Source organism: Polyodon spathula, chromosome 23, assembly GCF_017654505.1.
Source record: "Polyodon spathula isolate WHYD16114869_AA chromosome 23, ASM1765450v1, whole genome shotgun sequence".
Taxonomy (NCBI): Eukaryota; Metazoa; Chordata; class Actinopteri; order Acipenseriformes; family Polyodontidae; genus Polyodon; species Polyodon spathula.
The window spans coordinates 20,595,512-20,623,420 of NC_054556.1; the positions used below are offsets into that span (position 1 = coordinate 20,595,512).

The following is a 27,909-nucleotide window of genomic DNA, read 5'->3' on the forward strand; positions in this document are numbered from 1 at the left end:
TTGTTTGTTTGTTTGTTGTGTTGCATCAGGTCTCACTGGCAGATGAGTGTCTATAAACTTTGGTTGTCACAATGGTAAGGCAGCTGTTAGTTTTAAATGACTTGCAATGTTTCTAAAGTCTCCAATTCAATCTTCTCGGATGAACAAATTCACCACACAGGCTACTGAAGTAAAACAAATAAATCCCGAAGTATCATTCTTAAGGTGCAGTCAGATGAGTGACTTTCTAAGGTCTTCTTCCCCTCATGTGCTTTCTTAAAGGGGAAGGCTACCCTCATCAATGCACACAACTGCGAGAAGACATCATTTATCTCTCTGAGAAAAGTACAGAAAGAAGTAGTCAGAGCAGCATAATATAAAAAATACACATGAACCCATGATAGAAGAACATATACGACTGTTTTATTATTTCTATATACAGTTGTGTGCAAATGTATTAGAACACCTCATTGCTTCTGTAGTTTTGATTTGTTGTGCATATGAAATCAATCTACTGTAACTGAAAAGTGTAATAGGCCAATTAGTGATTGTCTAATTTAATTGATTACTTTAATAGGCCACACATGCAATTAATTTTAACTAGTAAGAGAAAATGAACACATAGCCACATACAGTAAAGTGTCTTTTTAGAAGTTATTTAAGAAGCCTAATTAAAGCACAAAGTGGTCTAACATTTTTTCACACATGATGCCTACTGTTTCTGTATCACTGATTACTGATTACTGACCAAAAATAGAAATGTTCACACCCAGAGGTTTTCATGCAGGTAGATATATAAATGATATAAATGACAGATCTTGAGGTGAAAATGTAAGAATCACGGTCTTTTAAAATGTATTTCCTTATCTCTTATTTGAATTTCCAGCATTATCAATAGTCTTCATTATGTTTTCCTGAGACTAATGGTTCTTTGTCTGCTTGTCTGCAGATTTTTCAATAGGCTCTATTATAATGATCTTAACAATGGGAGAAAAATCCTACCACCCTTTAACTTAAAATTAAGCCTTCTGGTACTTTCCATGAGGAGGTTATTTATTGATTCTTATTAACACCACTAAAGACAATAAAGAAACAGTGGAATGAAGGTGCTGGTGGCCACCACTGTTTAGAACATTAAAATAGTCCCCTATGCTCTGGTAGTTTAAACTGCTTCTTTCGCGTATATAATCACTTCCTGTTCTGTAATATTCATAGTTTTATTGCACTGTTGGGCTGAGGAAAAAAAGTGGATTAGCGATAATGAGGCTAGAAAGTGGAATTTAAACCTGTATTAGTCATTCTTCAATGGCCATCATGTTGAAAATGGAAACTAATAAATAGCAAGGAAGAATTCCAGTGACTAAGCCTGCCACAGTGGGGTTAATATTCTGCAGATTTCACCAATAAACAGCTGGAACTTACTGACAGCAATACATGGGAAACACGAATACCAGTCCTGGATGATTGCAGGGAAGCAAAGCCTAATATGGACTGACTGTATTTCATCTGCTCCAAGATTCTCATCACTTGACAAACATTCAGACACTGAAACTAGAGTGTGAGCAGAAACAGACCTAACCCTAGCCTTTGTTTCTAACATGGAGGGAATGTTGCCTCTGCTAAGTTCTGAGAATTATTATTTAGCTACAATTTCTAATAGGTGTTCCAAAATTAACTAAAAATATATCATAACTGCTTTTAATGGTTGAAGGTATAGTTATTAAATATTGTAATACTCAAGACATGCATGTTTAATAAAAGTGTTGATTCACTACAACTGGGACACAGCATGTGGTAGTTTAAGTGAATTTACAGTATGCAGTATATTTGGTATATAGTACATGTTTAGCTGTATGTACATGTGGAATTTATATGGAAATAATACTTTAAATTATGGAATGAATAAGTTATTACCTATGTGCCTTTCTGTGCCAACGCTTACCTGATTCCTTGTGTCTCATGTTAGGAATTGTACAAACAGAATGGCCAAACCGATGTTCAGCAGTATGACCATACAGATCACGATAGTGTTGGGTCCCTTGAAAAGAAAAGGAAGCAGACATTAAACAAACACACACACAGTAACTGATATTTATTGTGTGGTTACTGTATTCAAAATACTGTACCGATATTGAATAACATTTTCTAAACAGCAGAATGCACTAAAGCTGGAACTTGTGGAAACTGATTAATTGTTGCCACAGAATTTAGGGAAATAACACTGAAGCTGTTTTCAATCCTAACCTCCCAGTAAGCGAGCAATCATTTGAGTAGCTTCTGCAGTTTGTTGCTCTTAGCAACCGGTCAGTTCTTTTTTGTAGTGATGATTCTAAAGTGACATTCAGCTGAAGTCTCTAGAGAAAAGATTGAAGGTTACTTATAGATGAGCTGGGAAAATAGCTGGGCTGTGACCTTTAGACATCATGTCTCACAGGTCAAACCTACAATGTAAACTTGGCTTGAAATAGATGTCAGTCAATAGGATGTATTATTTTAGTGTACTGTTTACTTAAAGAACTGCTCAATTTAGGTCTTAATTAAATATCAACTTACACCCAAAATAGTCCAAACAGTCCTGAGGTGACTAATAATTCAGAGGTTTGGAATACAGAAAACTATAAAAATAAAAATATAAGGTATCTGACATATACATTACCCAGTATGCACAATAGGGTGTACTTTATTTGTAAACGATGTATCTAGTTCCTCTGATTTCTAGCATTCATATTCAATTTACATATGTGCTGTTTCATTGCTGCAGTATTTTCCTTTAAATGTATTTCCCAGAAATTAAAATAATAATAAATCGGGATGTCCTTTTATCTTATTTTGCTGGTGGCTTGTACAGCTGTCAGTAAACATATTTGTGTTTCTTTTAGTGCCATCTTATTATCTTACAGTGGTCACACTATAATAATAAAGCTGTAAACTCCTTTAGTTTATGCAAATGTACCCATTTACAATTAACTACATACCAGTAATTTACTTGCAATCCAGTATATTTCAAAACTACCTTTATTACAATCTGTACTTGTGCTTTGGGGGTTATACCAGAACTGTATAAACTTGCAAAACTCTTCAAATACATCCACCGAAAATGTTCTTCACAAGACTATTTTGTGTTCTAATTACACAGCCATTTTTAATTTCTCAAGACTTAATTATCCCTTGGCATAAACAAGTCAAAATGTGCCTTTGGCAAGCAGGCAGCACTAAAAGCACATTTTAAAAGGACCTTGGGCAGTATTAATAAAAATGTAGGTTATTGTCTATTTATTGACTATAAAGCCTTAGCACATACAAACACTTTAAAAACTGCAACAACAACAACAACAAAAAAACCCTTGGCCTTCCCGCTTCCCACATGTCTGTGTGACTACCTTAACCGAGAATGTTCTGTAGTTCACAAACAGTAATTAGGCACCCTGATGAGCAACACACAGCTGAAACACGAAATAGTGTGCTCTCAAACTACAGCTTACTACTTATTCACAACACAAATTTGATATACTTTCTGTTATGTAAAACAATTGCCTATTTAGTTTAATGTGTACTGTGTCTTCACTATTCTGTATATTATTTACTACCAAAGGAAAAGGGAGGAGTCTTGATAATGCCGTAATGGTATATACAATCAAGGTATACACAACCATTATAGTACCAGAGGGAAACAAAAACAAGATACGATGGCAAGACATATTGAATCTTTTGGATGTACTCTTAGAGGGCTTTGTATGTTGAGGGTTGCTAAAACCTTATCAGTAGTTATATATATATATATATATATATATATATATATATATATATATATATATATATATATATATATATATGTGTGTGTGTGTGTGTGTGTGTGTGTGTGTGTGTGTTTTAAGTAAATAAAACATAATCAAACACCCTTGATATCGAGGTGAAATCATATTGTAGTGAAGCGTGTAAAAAGGTAAACATAAAAGAAGAAACACTCAGCAGGACTGGGGCCTTTTGAAGTCGAATCCAGCTGAGAACGGTGTGGTCCTGAAGCTCTACATTATTTACGACAGTCTCTGAATCTCAAAGGGTTCCCCAGCACCCTTCCCAGCATTGCTTTTTATACTTGTGAAAGTCACATGAAAGTGTAGAATATAACCACTGTGTATCAGTCCAGCATGCAGACACTAAGCAGTCACTCTAGTTAAGTTCAAACTAATGACAGGGGACAGCTACCTACTGAGTCCCTATTGAGCTCTTGAGATGGTAAAGTTGGACTTTGCTAGCACATGGATGAAAGGCATCCTTGACACGAGGGGTTGAGACACAGTCCAGCCAAAATTCTAGATTATAACGGCTGGTTTCACAGGCCTCGATTATCATTAATTTTGGACTAACATCTTAACGGAATAATAAGATTTGAGAAGAAAAACTAAAATCACGGATATTGATAACCTAAACCCTGGTGAGGACATCAACACTCTACCCACCTAATCATGAACACCATGATGCCATTCCTCCACACTTCACCATATTTGTACCAGTTAAACTGGTAAAGAAAATCAAGTCTGATGAAACTCGGACAAACCTGATCGATATCCGTCAACTCCTTTGCTTCAGAATGAGCCTTGGCGACAGTCTTAGATTTGTGTTCAGCCTTTGACTGAGGCTCAGTCTTTGCTGCTGGCTTGGCCATTGGCTTTGCTTCAGACTTGGCTACAGCCTTGGATTCTGGTTTAGCCATTGGCTTTGCTTCTGGTTTAGCCACTAGCTTAGGTTCTGGTTTAACCACTGGCTTGGGTTCAGGCTTAGCTGTCGGTTTTGGCTCGGGTTTAGCCGGGGGAGTAAGTTCTGCTTTAGCCAGAGTTAAATGTTTGGGTTCCAACTTGGGCGCTGGCTTGACGTCTTCCTTTGGCACCAGCTTGGCTTCAGGCTTTGGTTCTGACTCTGCTGCCTGCTGTGGTTCAGCCACTGGTTTGTGAATCTCCAATTTTGTCTCTCTGGCTTTAATCTCGATTTTTGGTTCAGGGGTTGCAGGCTTTGAAGGCACTTTAGGGGAAGGGAGTGGCTCATCATCTTGCTCAGATGGATATACAATCGTGGTCCTTACTGGATAACTGTGGAAGCTTTGAACAGGCTCTGGAGTGTCAAACTTCTGAAGGGGTTTGAGCTCCGTCTCATAGTTGCTGTTGCTATGCCTGCTTGAGGACCGGGAGGGAGTTCTGCTACTGGAGGCTGACCTCTCGTCTCCCGGAAGGATAAGCGTGTTAGAGGGAGTGTTTGGATGACTGCCAGTTCGACTGCTCGGCCTGCTGTTTGGACGGCTACCTGCCTGGCTTCCACCTCTGCTACTCTGATCCCCATTCCAGTTCCCGGGGCTGAGAAAGCTGGTCCCCTCCTTCAGGATGCCCTGCCTTGACCTCCTGCCCTCCGGGGGGGTTCCTGTGGGGCTGGGTGAAGGGGTGGGGGCCGGGGAGGAGCCTTGTTCGATGCTGTCCTTCTCATGAAGCTGCGGGCTGTCTGGTGGGGTAGGTGGAGGCTCCTCTACAGACAGTGCCTCCTGTTCGGTATTCTCCACATTCCCTGTGTTCACAATCTCCTGCAGTATTCTTCTCTTCATATACTCAGGACCTATAATAACACCAAACGATATTTTAAGTTAGCCTAACTTCTCACATATGCAGTTCCATCTTGGAACACATTGCCCAGTGACACAACAGATGTAAATACTGTTTTTCAAAGCAAGTAATAATACACCTAAAATCTGAATGCAAACAATATATCAATAAGCATGTAATGTCTGCAATGAAGATCCCTTCCAGCTGCACTCTAAATCCGTCTTTATAAAAATAACTTTTCACCAGCTGTTTTCCCTTCCCATATTGTAACATCAGCCTCTCTATCTTTCAGCCATCTCAAAGAATCTACACAGTCTCCTTTTATAGTTAAGAACAAAATCAGCTTTCATATTTCACACCTATTTGGAAATCTTCTCGATTCATTATCAAAGTGATGAATCGGAAGCAAGTACACCCTATTCTTTATATCAAGGTGAAAGCCGTCGTGCCATTCTGTCTGCCAGGGGACATGCTTTGGCAATACTTCCAGGATGGAAATAATAAATCTGCAGAGTTTAAATTAATAATGAAAAGGAGCTGGAATCGAGCACACTCAAGATGATATTGAGTCACCCTTCTATGAATGCTTACACTTTTTACCAAAGGAGGTGGAACTCATTTTCTGTCATGCCAAAACGTTCACTTAAAGCTGCAATGTCCCATAAACGTCATTTTAAGCTGTGTTACATGACAAGTGACATCTCTCTGCCAGTCACTTTCAATGGGATTCCAAATCCTGTCCAGTGATAAAACAACACAGTACAGTTTAGATAAGCACACGTCACAGAGAGTCCACAGCGACTGTAATCAAGTCAGTTTGGTGGAAGTCGACACCAAGATCCCTGAAAAAACAAATAGTCAATCTCTCATTTAACAAATAATGTATAGCTACATGGTGCACATAATGTGGTTGGAGACAACAGACTACAGCTGTGGCCAAAAGTTTTGAATCATCTAGAATTTTAGGAGCCATAATAGTAGTACTGTATTTCACTTAAGATCTCGAAATGTCATATTTTACAAAGCGGTATGTAATTCAATATGTTAAATTAACATTATTCAGCAGGTTTCTTTTGACTTTAAGAAGCAAAATTAGGTCACTCTATGGGGTGATGCAAAATATAGCTGTAGTATAAAATCCTTAACTTTGTGTTAGGTTGTATACACTCAGGCGATTAGCCACTTGAGACAAGTGTCTGTGCTGTATCCTCATTCTTCCATAGTTTAGCATGTGTTCACCAGAAAGTAGGCTTTGTTGTCTTTCTAGTTTATTTACATTCTCTACAGGTCTCATCTATTCATAGGCACACAAAAATCTTTCCTCCTGAAGGGAACCTTCTAAAAACTATTCTCATCCAACTAACTTTCTAACTTCAAGAGTTTCTGTAGAACAAAATAGTATTTAGATCTGTCGCTTTTTCCCTTTTTAGACAAAACTCCAGTTGCTCATTTACAGTGGTCTTAAAAGGAGATGATACATTAGATTAGAACTGCATTCTGGAGATAAATGAGAGGGGTGTGGGTGAGATGAAGAGTTCCTGAGGAAGTTTATTCTAAAGAGCAATGGGGTGAAACCAGAAAGACTTATCACTGGACATGCACACAACTGAATTGCATTCCAGTGATTTTTATGTTGTGTTTCTCTCATATCCAGCAGTGTCTGGAACCCTTGCCAGTTTCAATTACAGTGGATTGCTGGTGGCAGCTGCTCTTCCATCTGTGACTCGAGAGATCCTGGTGTGGGTATGGTTCCTGGTAGCCTATTTATCCAATGGCTTTAAACCACTCATGCGGGTTATTTTAAAAATGTGGTAAGTAGATTTTGAGTAAATTTACATGCTATTACAATTTTTCTAAAGTCTATCAATCTGCATATTTTTCTTTTTCTTTGAATGTGGTATTATATTCCGTTATTTAGGTAAGCACCAACATGATTAGTTGTTTTAGTTTCAGAATTTCATTAAGCATTTTACTTAAGACAAGTTAGAAAGCACCAGTGTAGTGTTATACATTTTAAACAATAACAACATTAGGACCCAAATTCTGTGACTTTGTGACAACTATCTTAGGTTGAACAACAGAGGAGCTTCCTATCTTGGTCAGAAAGTTTTTGTATGACCTATGCCAGTATACCTCACTTCTGATGGCCCCTTTTTATATTTCATGCATGAGTCTGTGGTACCTGGCTGGTAGAATGATGGAGACAGCTCTTTGGAAACTACCCTGGCGATGCTCGACTCATTGTTGGCAGCCACGGCTGACTGATCTGCTGCTTCCAACTTGGCTTTGGCATGAGCTGTCCTGTGGAAATAAGAAATCCTTTAGAAAGAAGCAAGGCACTATAAATTCCCATTTGAAAGAAAAATAAGTTTCAATCCCAGTGTAGTACCCTGACAAGCCCTAGCAGAACCATTAGCACACCACCCCATCATCAGCAATTACGATACAGTGGTCTTGATGAGGTAGCACTCTTGCTGTGCTTACATTGTGATAGCTTTACGCCATTATACATCCCATCAGTCTACTTGTTGTTCTTTAGTGCTCTTCTGTTAAACAGAGAATTTGGAAAGGGCTAGGCATGAAAAACACTAAAGATTGAAGGAGCCTGGACAAATAATCCAACTTAAAATAAACATCTGATCTTTGGTTGGAACAAATTGGTAGGTCAATTAACTCTGAGACAAAATTATTTTGTTCTTATCTGGGATGAAAAAGGATCTGCTTTACATTGATTGAATAATGAATTTTGGTACCTTGTCCTGGTTAAGAATGTGACAAGCACAATGAATGTATCAGACATTCTATAAGGAAGCACCACATACTGACTTATAGTATAATGATAAAGGTCCATGCATTTAAAGAGCCGCAAAGGGCAAATTAAATAAATAAATACATATTTTTCATTGCTGCTTTGTACGCTGCAGTATAATGTTATGATTTGTTACTATTTATTTATTTTTAACAACACGTTCTTATTGTTCCGATAACACCCCTTATTATTTCAACACTGCCTTGTATAGCAACATCCTTATTAAATATTAGCATGCAAAAACATATTTAATATATGTGAAAATTAATACTCATAGATCTAGGGTTCCATTGGTGGATTCAGCTGTCCCATACAAAAACCACGTAAACTATACAGTCAATACTTTCTGATCTATGATCCCAGTAGTTTTAAACCCCTCTGTATTAAAAAGCCAGGAGTGTGACCCACTGAAGAATTTAAATGTGAATTTTACCTGGGTAATTTCACGCTCAGCTGACACACCTATAAAGTACATTAATGCAGAATGTTTAGGTATCTCCTGAAGTTTTTTAGAAATACAGATTTCTTATAACAATGTCTATACAGTACATTTGAATAAATAATCTGTCTAAATACTACTGCACTGTCACAAAACACTGTACTTACCTACAATATATGACAGTAAGTACTGCAATATGTGCTATAGTATATTATGGGACATTTCTGAGTATCTGAACACTACTGTAGTATTGTTTTATTATCTGTAAGCTTTTATTGCTTTATATTTTTTACACAAATACTAAAACATGTCATCTGCAGGCATAGCTGCTCCTGCTACACACACACACACACACACGGGGTCAAGATTGCTCAGACATAAATGTTTAGTTCATTGTCTCGGAATGTTACGGCCCAGTTCCATCTACAAAGAGTCAATGTTTAGATTAGCTGTCTCACTGCAGAACCAGCAAGTGACACGTCTGTGAAAAACATTGCCCATATGGAGGATATAAAACACGCCATGATTCAAAATATATCAGGCAAAGAAAAACAGGCTAGTTTACCAAATGGCTACATATCACACAACTTACTACATATGCTCTTATGCCCCAAACTGAGTGACAGAGTGTTAAACATAATGGATGAGCAAAAAGAAGTAGTTTCTTGCTATTTGTATGCTGTTACAATTGTTTTATATATATATATATATATATATATATATATATATATATATATATATATATATATATATATATATATATATATTTTCAAACAGGACATTAATACAAATACTGTCACAAAAATGAGAGGGCTAAATTGAAATCTCAAATTTCCATATTTAAATATATTACACCTCAGATCCATTGAGCACCTCTAATAAATCATTATTCTTGAAATATCATAGTCTTCATAACAAGAATCTCCGAATTGAGGAGATGCTTTCCAGTGGAGTGCTGCTTTTAAATTCTGTGGCTCTTTATTGAGAAGGGTAATTCTGCACTTTAGAGACTATAAAAACACTTTGGGATATTCACAGTACCCAGAGGGTCACCAATGCAGTGAAATCATGCAAATCATTCATGGAGTGAGTGACAAGCTGTCTAATTCCAACATGCTGAAAACAGCAGGTCCTTGGGGACAAGCTAAATAAAGGTTACCAACAGTGCAGTTAGAAAGCACTGCAAAAACTATTCACAGAGCCAAGAAGGTAAGAGGCTGTAAGACTTCATTCAAATTGATATGTCAGTTTATTCATATAATCTGTTTATTTCTCAACAATTCCAAGTTTCCATGGAATTTCCATGTCAGTAAAAAACACCCCCACCATGGCTCTACATTCAAAATGAAGAGCTACACGAAGAAAGACTTATATCAACAGTATGCACAGAGCAGTAAAAAACAAGAAATGCCAGTGGAAACTGGATAAGCAGTATTTAAGACCTAGATGTCATTAGGGAAGATCATGCTAAAGATCATGCTTTTTATGTTGACTGACCTAGAGGATGTGGAATGACTTCTTGTGCTCTCAAGATACATGGAGAAATGTAAGGGTGGCATACAGACAGATGTACAAACAGAGGGACACTTGCAGCCACCCCCACAATCTAGTACTCTCAATAATGTATGCTATATAAAATTAGCTTTCAAGTTAAGGTGAGAAAAAGCAGTAGCTATATTGTGGGGATCAATAAGCTACTAACAACCAAATGAGCAAGATGGGCCGAATGGCTTCCTCTCGTTTGTAAACGTTCTTATGTTCTTATATTTCAGCATTACAAGAGCCAATCAAAGTCACCAAAAGGCTTCTACATTCTGACTTTTAAACCTCAGTGAATATAAAAGTCTTTTGGCGACTTTCACGCAATTTGATTGGCTAGGAAGAAACACTAAGTTTACTGGTATAAGAACCTTCCCTAGGCATCAGTGAGATCATCCATTTACAAGTGCAATTATCCTGTCTGGGATACCTTATGGTAACTCCTGGTTTCCCTGTGGAATTTTGGGTAAAGTTCACTGCTACTAATATTTCAACAGCTCTGGGAGTCTTAGTAGTTGTGATTACTCTGTGAATACTTGAAATACTGTAACTTTACACCGGTATAGAAATAGCTGACCCTACAGGAGCAGTCTGCAAGCGTGGGACAGTTCCCCATGGAACAATTAAACTGACACTAATCTCTGGGACGGACATTCCAAGCAGCTGTCTTTCACAAGTCATCATGCCAGCACTTACATTTTAGATCATCTGGCCACTAAGAGTGTCTTAGCCCAAGTAACTGAAGCACACTGTAGTTCTTCAAATCTTATATGTGACAGTATAGCATTGTTAGTATTGAAATGCTATGATATGAGATACTTGTCAATGACTGCAAACATATTAGATGCACTACAACCAAAAAAAGTATTTGGATGAAAATTCTCTAACCCTAAACCTACCACCAGCAAACACATGTACAGTATACTGACATGTATACTGTAATACATAAAAGTTGCATCTCCTTGTAGCAATGTATGCTAAGATTTGGTTTTAGTCATGATAGGCAAGACAAGAGTACACACACACACATACACACACAGAACCTCATCAACACTCTCTCTCTCTCTCTCTCTCTCTCTCTCTCTCTCTCTCTCTCTCTCTCTCTCTCTCTCTCTTATATATATATATATATATATATATATATATATATATATATATATATATAAGAAGTTTATACTCCTCTTCTTCTTCTTCCTATACTGTATGGAACCTTTCTCCCTCACGCAGCGGGCACATCCTTCCTGACGCGGGAGTTAAAGGCTTGAGCAGATGGCTATTTCACAGCAAACCTTCTGCTACAGACAGTTTTTCTCTTGCCAGGGTGGGTGTCAGTTCATGGGCACCGGTGGATTTCTAGGAAAAGAACCTCTTCATGTTCAAAGAGAGGTGGCTTCAGGGATAAGTAACTACTGTTTCACAACTACTTACCCCCAGATTACTGAAACAGTCATATCCCTTCAAACCCCCCAGCAATATTAATACACTGACTTATTTAGATTGAGTAACTCAGTGTTGTGCCTATATGTCTGTGACAAGCAAGCCATGCATATAGTCAAACAATGCCACCATTTGGTCTCTCGGTATACTCTTAAAGCCATGACAGATATTGAACTTGGAAGCTTTTTAAGTATGTGATGTATGCTGACCACAGCTAGGAATGCCCACTAGTCCACCAATGACCATAATATGTCTCTCATTGTGACTCAAGAAAGAAGGACTTCTGTGTCTTTTAGCCCCATTTTGAATATTTTGTATATGCAAATATTTGTTAGTAGACATAACTTTCAAGCAGATAAAGAATAGTTTTGTAGGAGCTTGCTTCTGTACCATAGCCAAATTATCTGGCATGTCAAACGCCCTGGAATATAACCTTGAAACACAGCTAGTAAAGGCATTGTATGTTTTCTAAACTGTACTACAATACTGTCTGCATTTATTTGTGTACCTTACATGTAGTCATTGCCACCACTGTACACAGACCCCACTATTGGCCATTGAAGTTGGCAATCCAAGCCATTGGATTGCAAATTCATGATGGCAGTAGTGAACAGGCTCTACCTCACCCAACCCTACCACCTCCTGGAACCCTACAACAAATCACACACAAATGCTTTTGCTTCTTATCAACTTGGCAAAGCCTGTTAGTCTTGATTTGAAACATGTATCTTGTTCTATACATCAAGCTCAATTTCTACTTGGATCTGTCATCGCAGAACTTGTTCTGCAGTACACCAGGGAAGCAGAGGACATACTGTGCCACTTAGCATGAGGATGCAAGCAACGGGATACAATACCCAACTGTGACAGAAATATAGTGAATATAGTGAATCTCCCTCCCGATCTGTGAGGATGCTAAGCAGGGAGAACAGTTCCTTGGACGGGCTGGCCTTACAGTTCTTTCCCAAGGTTCAAGGGAAGTCAGGCCAGCCAGGAAGGGGTTGAGACCCCATTGCAATAATGCATTGACCCGGAAGGGAAACGACGTGGCAGCCGCAGATTGGAGAGGCGGTTGCACTCATTTACCAAGGGGTCATGTGTGACAGCATAAAAAGGGGACGGAGAACCGTAATCTGTTCATTCGCATTGATTTGTTTTGGATAGAGCCTAGGACTGTGAGAGCGAGAACAAAAATTGTATCGTGAGAGTTGTGTTATGTTTGTTTGTAATTGTCCCGTATTGTCTTGTACATTACTAGACAGCTAACACAGTTCTGGAGCTGTCGCCAAGAGCAAGCACTAATCCAAAACAGCACTTCACCATTGTCACAAATATAAACTTGTATCACCCACCACAAGCACTACTGCATGCACCCAGGATTGGTGACTGTGTCTGTTATTGTGGGGTAGATATTGTTTATTATTTGAGATTGCATTTCCCCTGTTATTTAATCCTTGTAATACACATTGGTGCGTATTGCTGGGGGAATATTGTTTGGTTTCTAGTCCTGGAATAAAAGAAATAAAACCTTTCCAAACAAGATTGTAAAACCTTGACTGTTTCATTACCGCACTGCATCACTCCTGCACCTGCATCCACTCAGCCACTTTGTCAGACCAACCCAGTCATTGCACTCCTTAATAGGAAAAGGAATCATATTACACTGTATATGACTATAATATCACATGTACAACTACTGTATTAAAGATATTCAACAAAACAAAAAAACTATTAAATATGAAAGAGCTATACCCTTACCAAATGGTCTTCAATCAAAGCCATGATGGCAATACAATGTGTCGGTACAACAGGGGGCAACAGTAGCTGCAATAGTATGAACCAATGGTAGAAGGGCACCACAGTGGTAACATTTCCATGTTTTGCTGTACCAGGAGGAGCTAAGATATGGACCATAACACACTGGCAAACTCAGCACACTAGATCTGTATCAGATGGTGTACATTGGTTTTAAATGTAATCTGTGATACCACTGCTGTGAATGTCGAGGTCCTGAAATGGAACACAGATGATGACAGCTCTGTTCTATTTCACACATTAACAGTGATGTATGTTAAAAGATTACTTTTCAATATTGTATTACCTATGCAAACAGATAAATAAGTTCTGCGGTCTGAGTTTCTCTCAAATGTTTAGGGGATAGTTTTTTAATCTCAACCAGAGCTAGACAGAACTGATTAAAGTTAATGGACAGCAGCAGCACCAGACTGAAATACAATTAATGAATTTGAAATATTTCACAAGTAGACACCCAGTAAGAAGGAGGAACATCTTTGTTTCACAATTCTGGAAGGGCTGGCTTTGCACATTCAGAGGTTTCAGAATTTACAATCGTATTTTTAGATTAGGGTAATTTATAACAAGAACATACAGTTTTTAGATCCAGCTTTATTGAACAGATGCTTTGCTGAACATTAAGGCAGGTCATGCCAACCCTGAAGCAGTTCTATATTTATAGGAAAGAGGACTGTTTTTTTTTTTTCAATGACCAAGGCTGCCTGAGGAATCTAACAACTGTTGATTGAGATAGGGGCTATTACTGTGTACATGGTACAAACACCAAACTCGCAACCAAAGTCCCTTTTTCTTAAACGGACAAAAACATGTTTGATGTTTCTGGCAGGCTATGATTGTAATAGGACTGAACACGTTCTTGCTCTAACTAGATACAAAAAAAAAAATGAAAGGAAACACAGCATGTGTAAACTAAAGCATAGAAAATCCCAGAAAGCAATTGTGAGTGTGTTAAAAAAGTTTGTCACAGTATTCAGTGCACAGCAGGCAGCAGTTACTGCAGTGAGAAACTTAAAATTGCTGTTGCGTTTGTGCTGACAGGCTTCTCTTTTTTGGAAACCCAAGAACCTTAATCAGAAAGCAGGTTGCTGTAGCAGAAGCGGCAGATCCACTGGCTGCTGGAGGTCTAACTGAAAGATGGGTAAAGGAGCTGTCAGCTGTTGCATTCCCCTGTGATTGTGATATAGCAACCCTGTGTGCTTCCTTATTTAGTCAGGGCGCCGTGCTCACTCTGTGTGCGTCATTTACACTCTGCCCTAATGGAGTTTCTCATTCCTCATTCTGCAAAGCACAAGTCAAAATACTGAATGTCAAAAGGAAGCATTAGGTAACACTGATTTGAGTACTGAAAAGGCATAATGTATTTTTATTCAGGTTGGCCCCTGCAGGCAAAGCCCCTATAGACACATCAACAAGACATCCACAGTCCACGAATTATGAAACATCATTCAACACTTCAATTTCAGTAGATATACACTGAGTGTACAAAACATTAGGAACACCTGTTCTTTCCATGAAATAGACTGACAAGGTGAATCCAGGTGAAAGCTATGATCCCTTATTGATGTAACCTGTTAAATCCACTTTAATCAGAGCAGAAGGGGAGACAGGTTAAAAAAGGATTTTTAAGCCTTGACACAATTGGAATGGTTCCACAAACATGACAGAGAATTCAGCTTACTGCAGTGGCCTACCCAGTCACCAGATCTCAATCCAATTGAGCATCTATGGGATGAGATGGAACGAGCTACTCAGAGTAGAGATCTTCTACCAGCCAACTTGACACAACTGTAGGAAGCATTGGAGTCAACATGGGCCAGCATACCTTTGGAACGCTTTCGACACCTTGTAGAGTCCATGCCCCGACGAACTGAGGCTGTTCTGAGGGCAAAAGGGGGTGCAACTCAATATTAGGAAGGTGTTCCTAATGTTTTGTACACTTAGAGTATATAGAGATATTGGTTGTGTATATTTTGTGGTGTACAAAGACACACACACACACACACATATATATCTATAATGTGATGTATTCTGACCTTTCCAGCCGGAGTCTGTGTTGTTCTTTCAAACAGGTGTCTGTCTCTTTAATTACACACGATACAATGGAAGTGCTCTTTAAACGGCATGGCATACATTTATTAGCAAAATGATATTTCAAACAAACAAAACCTAGCCCTTCTTTAGGCGCTAACTAAACTGGTTAACAGTAGTGTTATCTAATGCAGGGCAGGGTAAGCCTGTTCCCCTGTTCAAATGAATTCCATAAATCACCTAATCCAAATCACTTTCAAGCACTTCTTTGTCAGAACCCGTAGCTTTGTTTCGTTATCAGAAAACTCTTTCTTTGTCCGACACAATTTTCCACTGTTTTTCTCTCTCTCTCTCTCTCTCTCTCTCTCTCTCTCTCTCTCTCTCTCTCTCTCTCTCTCTCTCTCTCTCTCTCTCTCTCTCTCTCTCTCTCTCTCCCCTGAACACACAAACTGAAACCTTTTTAACCCCAACTTGATCACTCACATCTGATCAGCATTTGCCCATTAACTATACAATTAAGCAATTGTTACATTTGTTATCATACAATGTGTGTGGCTATCCCCAGGGTCCTAAAGCCTCCAAATTAATGTTTGGTACATACACATCATCACATTATATATATATATATATATATATATATATATATATATATATATATATTATATATATGCACACACACACACCTATATATATATATATATATATATATATATTTCAATGTCACATACTCAGAACCTGGCTGAAACACCATTGGCTGAAAATTCTTATTTTTACTATTAAAAACAGTTAGTTTGGGATGGCCAGCAAAACAGCTTTTAAAAATTACAGCCATTAAAAGTACATGCAATGGGTGAGAAAATCCTGCAGATTTGGCTGACTACAATGGCTGGTTCCACATGGAGTGTCTAATTTTTCCCTTGGTGAAGTGGTCCGTGAAACTAGCTGACAACGTTCATTCCTTTGAACCCTTACATGAATTCTATCAATGACTGGGTCTTCAATCATTCGATTAATCAATGACCTTGCCACCCCATTATAAATATAGGTGAATGGATGTGATTAGTGTGTGTTTGGCTGGGACCATCAAAGCATTGTGCTGGGATTTTTGCTTATGTTAGTGTTTGCTCTTTGGCAATTTTAGCAACTGTAGAAAATAAAAGAGCAGTATTTACTGCTTTATCGTTTTTGGGTCTCCTGAATTTCTTAATTATCTGACTGTGACAGAAAGACAATGATTCTTGGTGGTAAATCTCCTTCCAGACCTTTGACAGCGCTAAGTAAAGGGAACAGAGTACTCTAGACTACTTGGCCTGACACTTCGTTCCAAGGGTGAAAAGGAAGTCGGTCATAGAAAAGAGATGGAGCTTTGGTACGCTAATTCATTGACCCAGAAGGGAAATTATGTGGCAGCTGTGGATTGGAGGAGCGGCTGCAATCTTTTACCAAGGGGACATCAGGCACTGGACACAAAAATATCATTAAACAAACTTTGCACCTAGATTATAATTGTCTGTCTGTTCATTGATCACCTGCGCTTGCACACTATCAACCACTTTGTCACACCGACCCAGGATAATTTTCAAACTGTAAGATAAGTGTAAGATAAAAAGTAACAAAACAACTTTGCAGGGTACAAAATGAGAAAATATCCAACGTAAACCGGTTCAAACAGATTTTTTTTCCTGTTTTTGATACTTCAGCTGGTGTTTTTCTCCTTTTGAGAATAAGAGGAAAATCAAATTAGAAATCAGCCCAAATATCTTTGTATGGGAATCTGTATTAAAGTATTTTTAAGCAAAAAGTGATCTATAAATATGGACAACGTGATTTGAATAGATTCAGTTCTGACAATTGTAAAGAAACAGTATTTAAAGGATTTCTCCTGCTTTAGATTTTCCAGTGCTTAATACCATAATCTTCAACATAAAGAGACCCGCTTAAAAAACTATGCATGGGTACTCCTGTTGTGGTTAGGTTGCAGATGCTGTTGGAAAGGTCAGGTAGAGGTATCTTCACTTGATCTCCATGATATTTCTTGTTTGTAACTGAAATCTTTTCTCATTGCTGTGTTATGAGATTCTGCACCACGGAATTCAATGCCCATCTTCACCACAACAGTAATATTTGTATGTATTACATAAAGAGCCTTATTTTATTTTTTAGTACCTGTACATTTTACCATCTTCAGAAAGACAACCACAGTCTAAAACCACTCACACATGTTTTATAGGCACTAATTATACTTTCCATTTGTCCACAGATCTCCATACAAGGCAGTGGTCCAACTTCACAGCAACCACCAAACCTAGCGCTCAGTTTATTACAAAGTGGATATAGATGAGATCCAGAACATCTCCTGGCTGCATTAAAACATAAATATTATCCTATTGAGACAAACTATATACCAAGTCATATGTGCTGTTGTTTCATCCATGAAGGTAAACAGCACACCGATCCATCCGTTATGAAGCGCTTGGATAATCCAAGCCTCTGTCAACTGCCAAGAGATCAACCAAAGCATTCTGTATCTTGCTTTCACTATCCTTATGTGTACTTTGCTATGCTTTTACTATGAAGAACAACACCAAACTAGTGAAAGGTATCGTATGATAAAATCAGTTGTATTTCCTAGTAAATGCAAAATGTCCAATACAGCAGTAGAACTGACCCATGTGTATCAATAAGAGTTCCTACTGTACAATATACCTAAGATATACCTCAGAGTTGGTATATCCTGCGATAAACTCAGCATGTGCGACTGTTTTAAAATAGAACCCCACTTATACAATTGTTGTTCCCTAATGATTGTGGATTATTAGAAGGCACCTATAACTACTGCATAATCACGTGGATCAATTTGCATTAAGAGCAGAGATCTTGATAAAGCTTGCAAAAACCACACTTTCCAGTCTGTAACTTAAGTTAAGACATTTGCACCACACAAACAAGCATTATACTGTATAGATTGTATGTATGCTTGTAGAATCCATTTACCTGCAGGCATATTCAGACATTTACTGCACTGAAAGGATTGTTGGAGGAGTCAAGGGATATTGTTTTCAACCACAAACCACACAGCCTTAATTTGCAAGGGTGTCAGTCTAACCTGTGTGCCACAGACTGCAATTAAATGTTGTGAAAAGAGCTTATAAAGGGCATGCTAACTTACATTTGATATTCACAAGCATAATTTATATTAATCCAAAATATGACATGCATTAGTAACACTCATAAGTGTCTTTAAGTAAAATGTAATTACATATGGCCATTCATATGATTTTAATATTACATTGAAACAAAGTAATCAACGCTAACCTTAATCAATCAATAGGAAATAGTTCATACTTGTAATGGGAATTCTTGGCATTTATTTTAAAGCGTAATCCAGGTACTTTAATCACTTATTGCTAATTATAATTATAGTCTGCTGGACCTCTCCTTCATTTAACAAGTGCTGTCCCTATGGCATTTCCCATTTTGTTCTGCATGCTGTTTGCTGTCTAAAGATTTCCTTGCATTCTTTTTATTTAGTACATGTATAACAGTGACGTTAATAATTCTATTTAAGCACTGAACTTCATTGACTTAATAAATGCATTCAGAAAAAAAAGGCCCCTACATAACTTCAAACACTCAGGGGTAGATTCAATCAAAAAATATGTTAATGTTATTTTCCTGCTCTGAAGTGCCATTTAATAAAACCACCAGACACACTATTACCCTACATTAGCTAATGATGATTTTATTTAACCATAAAAATAACCCATTATTATTTTAATTAAAACTGGAATATGAAAAATAACACACATCTGCAGTGTATACTGATATTTTGTTCCTTAAAGAGCAACACGAAAGGATAAAGAGCAATCCATTAGAACAGCACCACGCAGAACATAATGTAAAACATAATACACTTCATAGGGGGGGAGGATCGGTCTATTCAAGCATGCTGCATCATGTTCCAGTACCTACCTTGAAGCTGAAATCTCTGCTTTCTGCTTGGCAATAGCTGCTGCTCTCTGGGCTCCTTCCACACTCCTGTCCACCTTCTGTCGTATCTTTGTGCTCTTCAGGGGTATTACTCTCTTCTTCATCCCTTTCACAAGTATGTTATTCCTGTACTTGCCTTCTTCCTTTCTCCCTTCCGGGAGTGTTGTGCAGCCATATCCATGCCTCTGGTTATCCAGCCACTCCCCTTCGTACTTGAGCCCACTGGATCGCTCGCTGATCCCATACCCTGACCGCTTGTCGTTCTTCCACTCTCCAGTGTAGACCTCCGTGGTGGTGGCGTCAATGTCCAACTCCACAGGTGGGAAGTCTTCTCCTCCCTCAGTCCCTTCCCCGAAGCTTATAGTGGAGTTGGCGTCGCTGGCAGCAGAGCTGAGGCCAGACTCGCTCTTTAGGAAGCTGATTTTGCTCTTCTGGCTGGAGAGAGAGGTCCTGGACTCGGATTTCCTCAGCTTCCCCAATAGGGAGCCTCTCCGGAAAAGCCCCTTCTTCTTGGGTTTGGTGGTCTCTGGATCCACATGGAGGGTCAGCGCGAATCCCCCACGGGTGGGGATCGCATAGACAGGGACTTGGGGGGCGTCCTGGCTGGGGGAGGCGGGGGTCGTGGTGATGATAGGGATGTCCTGCTGCAGAAGGGTGCCGTTGCTGTGCTCGCTGCGCAGGGAGGTGAGAGAGGTGCGGAGAGGGGAGCGGACCACAGCCGCCATCCCATAAGGAACGCTCTGCCGGACACCGTAGCCATGACGCATCCCACCCGTGAACTGGCCTTGAAAAGTTCCTGGAAAACAAAAGAGGTAGAAGCTTATATGTGTTACAGTGGTAAAGAACTCTTGATAATGCCATGATCTAGTAAAATGCCCATATCCTGTTTCCAGTTCCATAGGGTACATGAATACGATGGTGATATTGATCTATGTGACCAAAATATAAGGGGAATTTTCCAAGGCAAAAGTCAATGGGAAAAGTCTAGACGGATCTAGACTAGTGGTACTCCTCATTCCAGTCTAGCACTTGTTCCAACCAGGTACTTCAGTGTTGAATATTAGTAGTTCAGAGCCTTGTAAGGTGTTCAGCTAAGTAATTAAAATCATGGACTGGATTATCAGTTGAACCAGAAAATGTGTAAGTAGGGTTAACAACAACTAGCAAGTTATTTTCACTGATTCGACACGTGTTGCTTAAGTATCCCTTTAGTGCAGTTTCAAAACATATTATTGTTTATTTTTTTCTAGTATATAACTGAATTTAAAAAGCAAATACAATACTGCCATCATCATTTATACAATGGTGTTAAGGTTTCACAATGTTTGGTAAAATAACTTGCTGAGTTGTTTATGTTGGCAAGAAGGGCTAACGACATGCTGCCTTCCACTGCCTAACACTCTATTAATCTCACTTGACTGGAAAGAGAGCAGTCTCACTGTTAACGCCCGATGCTGGGTGTAATGAAGAGATTAAATATTCATGCATTATTTAAAAAACAATGTAACCAATAAAAGCTTGATTCTAAGAGTGTCCTTGCATACACTTCTAGAAATGCACAAACTTACATTCAAAAATACAGATTGATTTTTTTTATTATTTAGAAATCCCCAAATAAACATAATAAAGTAAATGACAAACATTTTGACCAGAGGTATATTTCAATGTCTTTTCAATTAAAGTTACAAAGACACTGAACTATATCTCAAGTCAATACTCTGTGGTTGATTTCATTAAGTTTCTTTGAGTATTTCTAAATGAAGCTACTGTAGTCATAATAACTTTACAGCAATTCAAAACTAAAGCGTGTGCATCATGTACAGTTATTAGCTTGTACCTCTTGACAGTTATGTATTAATTTATTATTTTACAAAGAAAGAACTATTAACATTTCTAACTATTAATTTCTTACTAAAACCATACATGAAATCTAAAACAATGCCAATTCTATAACAACATGAACAAAAAAATCTAATATAAAATAGCACTTCTAAATAACATATACTTTTTAAATATTTTGCATATACTGTATTGATATATAGCCTGGAATTTATTTTCTTAATGCAGTGAATACAACGCCTGCATACCACCAACACCTGCATCCCACCTGCACATGCATCCCATCAACACCTGCATCCCACCTATACCTGCATCCCATCAACTCCTGCATCCCACCAACGCCTGCATCCCACCAACGCCTGCATCCCACCAATGCCTGCATCCCACCAACACCTGCATCCCATCTTCAGGGAACGGTGGGACTTATCTATTTCTATTATTTCCTGACACATAGCTTAACACTATCTGAAGAATCCACAAGCAGCAAGATTCAGTTTAGTCCATTACTATGAAGTACTTTACTAACAATGGGTTACTGTGTGTATAATAGATCATGTAGTTGATGAAACACAAGAGTTCCTTTAAAAGTAAAAGACAATTCATACACTGACTAGTATTGATTACAATAAATTAGCAGGCCATGCATAGCTTTAAGAGAAAGGAAAGCACCGATGAGCACAAGTTTCAGTCTGTTTGTCTTCACTGTGAGACATTGTATCATATTGCATCATATTCATTGTGAAATATCGGGTCTACCTTCCAGTTGTCCTTTTGCCAAGGTCTTTAGAAGTCCCCTGTCGGAAAACATGGTTCGAGAATTGATTAGCAGTTTGCTATGCATGTGGACTGGCAGAGCTATACTGGTGTTCTTTTCTGAAAGGAGACTAATATTGCAGATAGCAGACTGTTTGGTTCAAATTGCATGTACTGCTAACCATTGAAAGAGACGTTGCGTCTACAAGCTTCTTGCCCAACATTGACTGCAAGCTAACAAGATAACAATGCTGTGGACTACAATTAGCACAGGCTCTAAAAACTTCAGAGAGATCGAAAGAGATAATGCCACTGGGATCAAAGGGGTCCCAAGAAGATAAAAAAAGGCAGATTTATGGACCTTTTGTCTCCAGGAGTATGAAGAATGCACTGAGTTCAGAGGTTGTCACACTAGACTGCACACACACACACACACACACACACACAAAATAAATTAACAGAATAATGTGTTGTACCTTGGCCATTGGTTAAGTGTCAGAGAAAGGGGAGGTGGACCATCTATACAGAAGGGTATTTAATGTCATGCAAACACTGTAAGGATGAGTATTCTGTTTGTCCTGTACCTGGGACCAGACTCCCTGCATATTTCAATAAACCTAACAACTGATTGAAGAAAAGGACTCTGTGCATTTTCTTGAATCTACTTACTCACCATCTATTTTTTTAAGTTACTTCATCCCCTCTGCTATTTTATAAGATTTCTTTTTCACTAACCATTTTTAATACCGTAGATAGACAAGAAAAATCGATCAATTACTTCTACTCAAAAAGCCCACAGGTGTGATGAATCGATTAATCGTTAATCGATTAAAACCCTGAATATAAATCTATATTTCAACCAAAAAGCCTGGTGTCTGTTTCTAACTTATAATGTGCTGCTCTAGTCTAAATTTAGCAGAATGCTGTTGCAGTCAGCAGGGCTTCATTCTCGTCTCTTAACTTGCATGCAAGTATAATTAAAAAAAGATTCTCGTGACATGCTTGTTACAAAGCATCATCTACTGACAACAGAACAGAAGCCAAGAGGTCCTTTCCTAGCACAAGCCAAAACATTGTCTATGTGAGGACTTGACTTTCTTTTTATATTTTTAATTGTAAAACATCCATACATAAATACAGGTTGACACACACCTCTGTATATTCACAGACTGTGATACTCTCAATAACTTATGATAACAGTTTATGCAATCACAATTGCATAAGCAGTTCGCTGTGTAAATTACACCAATGATTTGGATAAAAACTACAATGAAAAATATATATATATATATAATACTGCCACTCTTTGCTTGTGAATATGAGACAGCTGTATCAGTCCTGATAACGTTTTTCCATATAAAATATATAAATACATTCTAGCTCTTCAATGGCTGCCCTGTGTGACCTTACACGAGTGCCTTGACCTCCTGTTCCCTTCATTGCCTAGGAAGTAAAACTCATTGGTGGCGCTGCCTAGCTGGAAATTAGATATGTCTCAGAGGGTTTTCCCAGCAACGAAAAAAAAACAAAAACCTGTGCATCTGTTATAGCTAGGATACAGCACACTAATACAAACTGTAAGCAGCAGTATCAGGTTCCATTTTGGGCTTTAAAAATACCACTAGAAACATACAGCCTGCAATTAATCATCTCTCTAATAATACATGTGTTATTTTTTCTCTTGTTTTATTTGAAATTTGCATAAAAAAACGAGGAGTAGCCTACATACTGTTACCAATACCTTATTCAGTAATACTAGTGTGGGTGTGCGTTTATGGGGTCGTCTAATTTATGTTTGGTTACTTGGCCCATAATTCTTACTGATGAAGGAACACACATAGGCAGTTTAAACCAGAGTGAAACGAATAATTAGACAACCAATAATACATTGTTTTACACTGTTTTACATTGTCTACATACCATCTCCTGGCTCAGAGTAATATAGAAACTATGAAACTATAGAAAACTGGATCATTTACACAAACGTTTCGGCCCGTGCCTTCATCAGAGTAACAGTACACTGAAGAAAGGTTGTCTTCTGTAGTTTTACCTTTCTGATTGAGTGTTTTGAAGTTAGGGAAGAGTTACATAGCAAACCTAGGCTAACATAGACAGAATGCCTCTTCCTAATGAATGAAATGCAATGCAAAAGCAACCAGGAATCCAGTTACAGCCATTTTGTCTCACAATCAATACGCACTAAATTGACAAATGTAAATAAGAACACATAAATGGCATTCAATCTATCCGTTTGCATACAGTCCTATGAAAACACAGGAAACAAGGTACTATATGTACAACCCCACTTGTACACTGCATACATGTTAACCACACAGTGTAACTACAGATGTAACATATGTGTAACATTATGCCTTGTATGACTGAGTTCCACTTTTGTATTCCTTGTTTTTTATTTGAAGACTGATATTACCAGCTTAAAAAATAAGGATATAAGACACTCGTTTCACAGAACTTTGAGGTTCAACTGAGCCACAAATCCACAAAATAAACTACATGTGTTTGACACTCAGTATGTGTTCTATTCAACCCAGAGGTTCACTGAGAATACTAATCGCAGTCACTTTTAGACTGTCCCCTATTTCTTTGTTAGGTGGTTGCCTTGGCAATGGGCATAATACCAAAACCCATCAGTGGTGACATGTTGCCTCTCATTTAACTATTTCACAGCCAAAATGCCTTCAAAATTCTAAGGGTATATGACAATGTGTTACATCTCTGCTTGACGCAGAAATAAAAATAAATAAAGAATCCTATTGGTTCTCTCACAGGCAATGTTAAATGTGACTGGCCTTTTTCCAAAAGAACGTTCAGACTACACAGCTAGGCATATCTATCCATTACGGTGTCTTTAACCAGCCATACCATCACAGCAGTTAGACCTAGTCAGTTGTTAATGTCTACTGCGATCACAGCCTGTTGGAAACTAACAAAAATAGAACTTTCCAAGAAATGACCGACTTCAAATTAGCAACTTCAATAAGTCATTATTTTCTAAGCAGATCGACAGCTTTTGAATTCTTTCTCTTTGTCTTCTGTCCCTTTTGGAACTAATGCTTCATCACAATGTGCCCCTAAGCCTTTCATTTAACAAATTACAGCTTTTTTTTTTTTATAGGTTTACTTCAATACAGGTTGACAGCTTTTGAAGTCTTCCAATGGCTATACTCTCCTCTGCCCCCTTTTGGATAAAGTACTGAATCACACAATGAGCGCTCCTGCCATCTGCTGGTCACTTAACACATTACATCATCACATGGCATTAATTTGTGCCCAGTCAGCCTTATTTTACTGTCTGGGCATAAACTAAGAAAAAAATGTTTCCTATCAAAACATGTTGCCAAAGTACATTTCTGTTATAATTGTACCAGTTAATACTGGTTCAAATGGTCCGTATGTATTTATAATTTGAGACACCTCTTCTAGTTTGACTCTTTTGAGCCAAACTTTCTGGATAATAAAAAAATAAAGTCTTCCACAAAGAACACATTATTTACTTCTTTGTCGACTCCAAACCAAATATGCCGCGGAGAAACTGGAAGTGAATATCAATTCTGTTATTGATTATACAGTGTCTGCCTCAAGAAATATTAGTCGCAGTCAGGAAAGATACAGAGCAACATGATAATTACTCAACATTAGACGAACAGAACCCAGAGCCACACAGCGTAACTGCACATATCATATAACCAAGGTTTTTAAAATAATTGTTCTTACGCATTATTATTATTAGTAGTAGTAGTAATAGTAGTAGCAGTAGTATTGGCGCATGTTCATCACGTTTCTCTACATCAGGGGTCCCTAACCCTGGTCCTGGAGAGCCCCTATCCAGTAGGTTTTATAGGTGTCTTTACATCATCTGTGGCTAAAGACCTGAAACACCTGTTAATCTTGATTAATTAAGCCAAAAATTGGTTCAACTAAGTAACTGAGAGATTGGTTGAAGCAAAAACCAGCAGCCACAGTAGCTCTACAGGACCAGGGTTGGAGACCCCTGCAACCGTTCGTTCATATTCTGTGGAGTTTGTCAGTAGGCAGGCCTTGTTGATAGCCCACTTCACAGTCCCAATCTTCCCCACTCCCGACTAAAACCTGTTCACTATTCTGATGGATAATTCAGCATAGGCTGGGTATTAAACACAAGTTTTGCACACTACAGTTCATAGTTCCCCCCCTTCTCTTTCTATTAAAGTCGGTTGTTTAACATGCAAAATAGGATCCTGTGTCTGGTCTGTGTTTCATCTCATCCACTGGCATGCACCTGCTCCTCCTTGCAGAACTAATGGATTATAAATGACCACTTCAAGGTTTGTTGCAGCTCAGGAAACAACACTGAAATAAGAGATTAGGATGGATTGCATTGTCAGCACTGGTTTATTACATAACACCTTTCCTCAATTATGTTTTAACTAATTTATTGTATTTATTTTTTTACAACAAGAAACGCTACAAAACTTTTTAGTGGACAGTCAAGTACTTGCGCTTACCTCCATCTGCATACGTCTCTGTACCATATCCATCCTGCAGCCCGTTATTCCAAGTTCCTTCATACTTAGCACCACTCCCTTGGCTTAGCCTGGTTCCGTATCTTCCCTTAAACCCATGGGTCCATTCACCTTTATAAACCCACCGTCCTTTTGTCTCAACACCCAGGCCGTGCCGCTTGCCTTGAGACCAATAGCCCTCGTAAGTATTTCCACTCGGCCAAGTGTACACCCCGACTACCTCAAAGCCATAGTTCCAGGAGCCGGAAAACTCGCCTTGCCCCTTGGGTCCGGTGCAGATACCATGTCCGTGAGCTTTGCCCCCTTCCCAGCCCCCGCAGTAAGCGCCGCCGTCATCGAACTCAAAGCGTCCTCCGCTCATGGCTTCTATTTCTCACTGCGCTAATTCTAACTGAATGTAAATTTAAAGACCAAAATGAATGATTCCAATATACAGTGGTTTTCTATCTGAGCATAATTCTGCAGCCAACAGAATAGAACCATTGACTTGTTCAATTGTTTTACTTATTGGTTTGTGTATGTTTCTGAAATTAAACTGCGGTTTATCTAAATAATAATCCAAATGTATAATAAACAAATAGCCTATAGAAGATGTTACATTTAAAAAGTTGTCAGCCACTCAAAAGGCGTGTTTGTTTAGTTTAGTTTAGTTTTACTTTATTTACAGTCTGACTGCTATCTTTCAAAAGCTCTCAAAAAGTTAAACCAACGCGACTTCTCATATGGCATTTAACCACCGAAAAAGAACTGCTTCTTTAAGTAAAAAGTCTTCCTCAACTATTTTCCTTCTTCGGTTTTGTTTTGGGATTCTGGTGGGAAACAAAGTTGATCTTGGCTACGTGTTTTTATGAGGATCCGATTGTAATCTCTCAGCCGACATGCCAGGCATTATCGTAATGATTTAAGGGAGAAAAGTCACTTTTCGTCTATCCCTAGCTCCCTCTCTCCCTCTCTCCCTCTCTCCTACTTTCAGACGGTGGTGTTGGAAATGTTATAACAGACCTAACAAGGCGATCGGATCCCTCTCGGCTCCAAAAATAAAACCCAATCCCCACACTGCTCCATGGCCTTTTTGAAAGCCCTGCCAAGGCAATCGTCATGGGAAAGGGGAGAGGGGAGGGGAGGGGAGCTGTGCATACTATTAGCGCATTAGAAGATCCCTACGACGAT

General features: G+C 38.5%; 1 protein-coding gene across 1 annotated transcript; it reads right to left on the bottom strand.

Moving 5' to 3' along the window:
* On the bottom strand, nucleotides 1-27,761 carry LOC121298323 (junctophilin-2-like). Its single transcript, XM_041225383.1, has 6 exons — nucleotides 26,722-27,761; nucleotides 19,607-20,420; nucleotides 7,750-7,868; nucleotides 4,538-5,580; nucleotides 1,922-2,017; nucleotides 1-315 (listed from the first exon to the last, which is right to left on the bottom strand). The coding sequence occupies exons 1-5, from the start codon at nucleotides 27,098-27,100 to the stop codon at nucleotides 1,937-1,939; spliced, it is 2,436 nt and encodes an 811-aa protein (XP_041081317.1). The 5' UTR covers nucleotides 27,101-27,761; the 3' UTR covers nucleotides 1-315; nucleotides 1,922-1,936.
* Nucleotides 27,762-27,909: the final 148 nt, after the last annotated feature.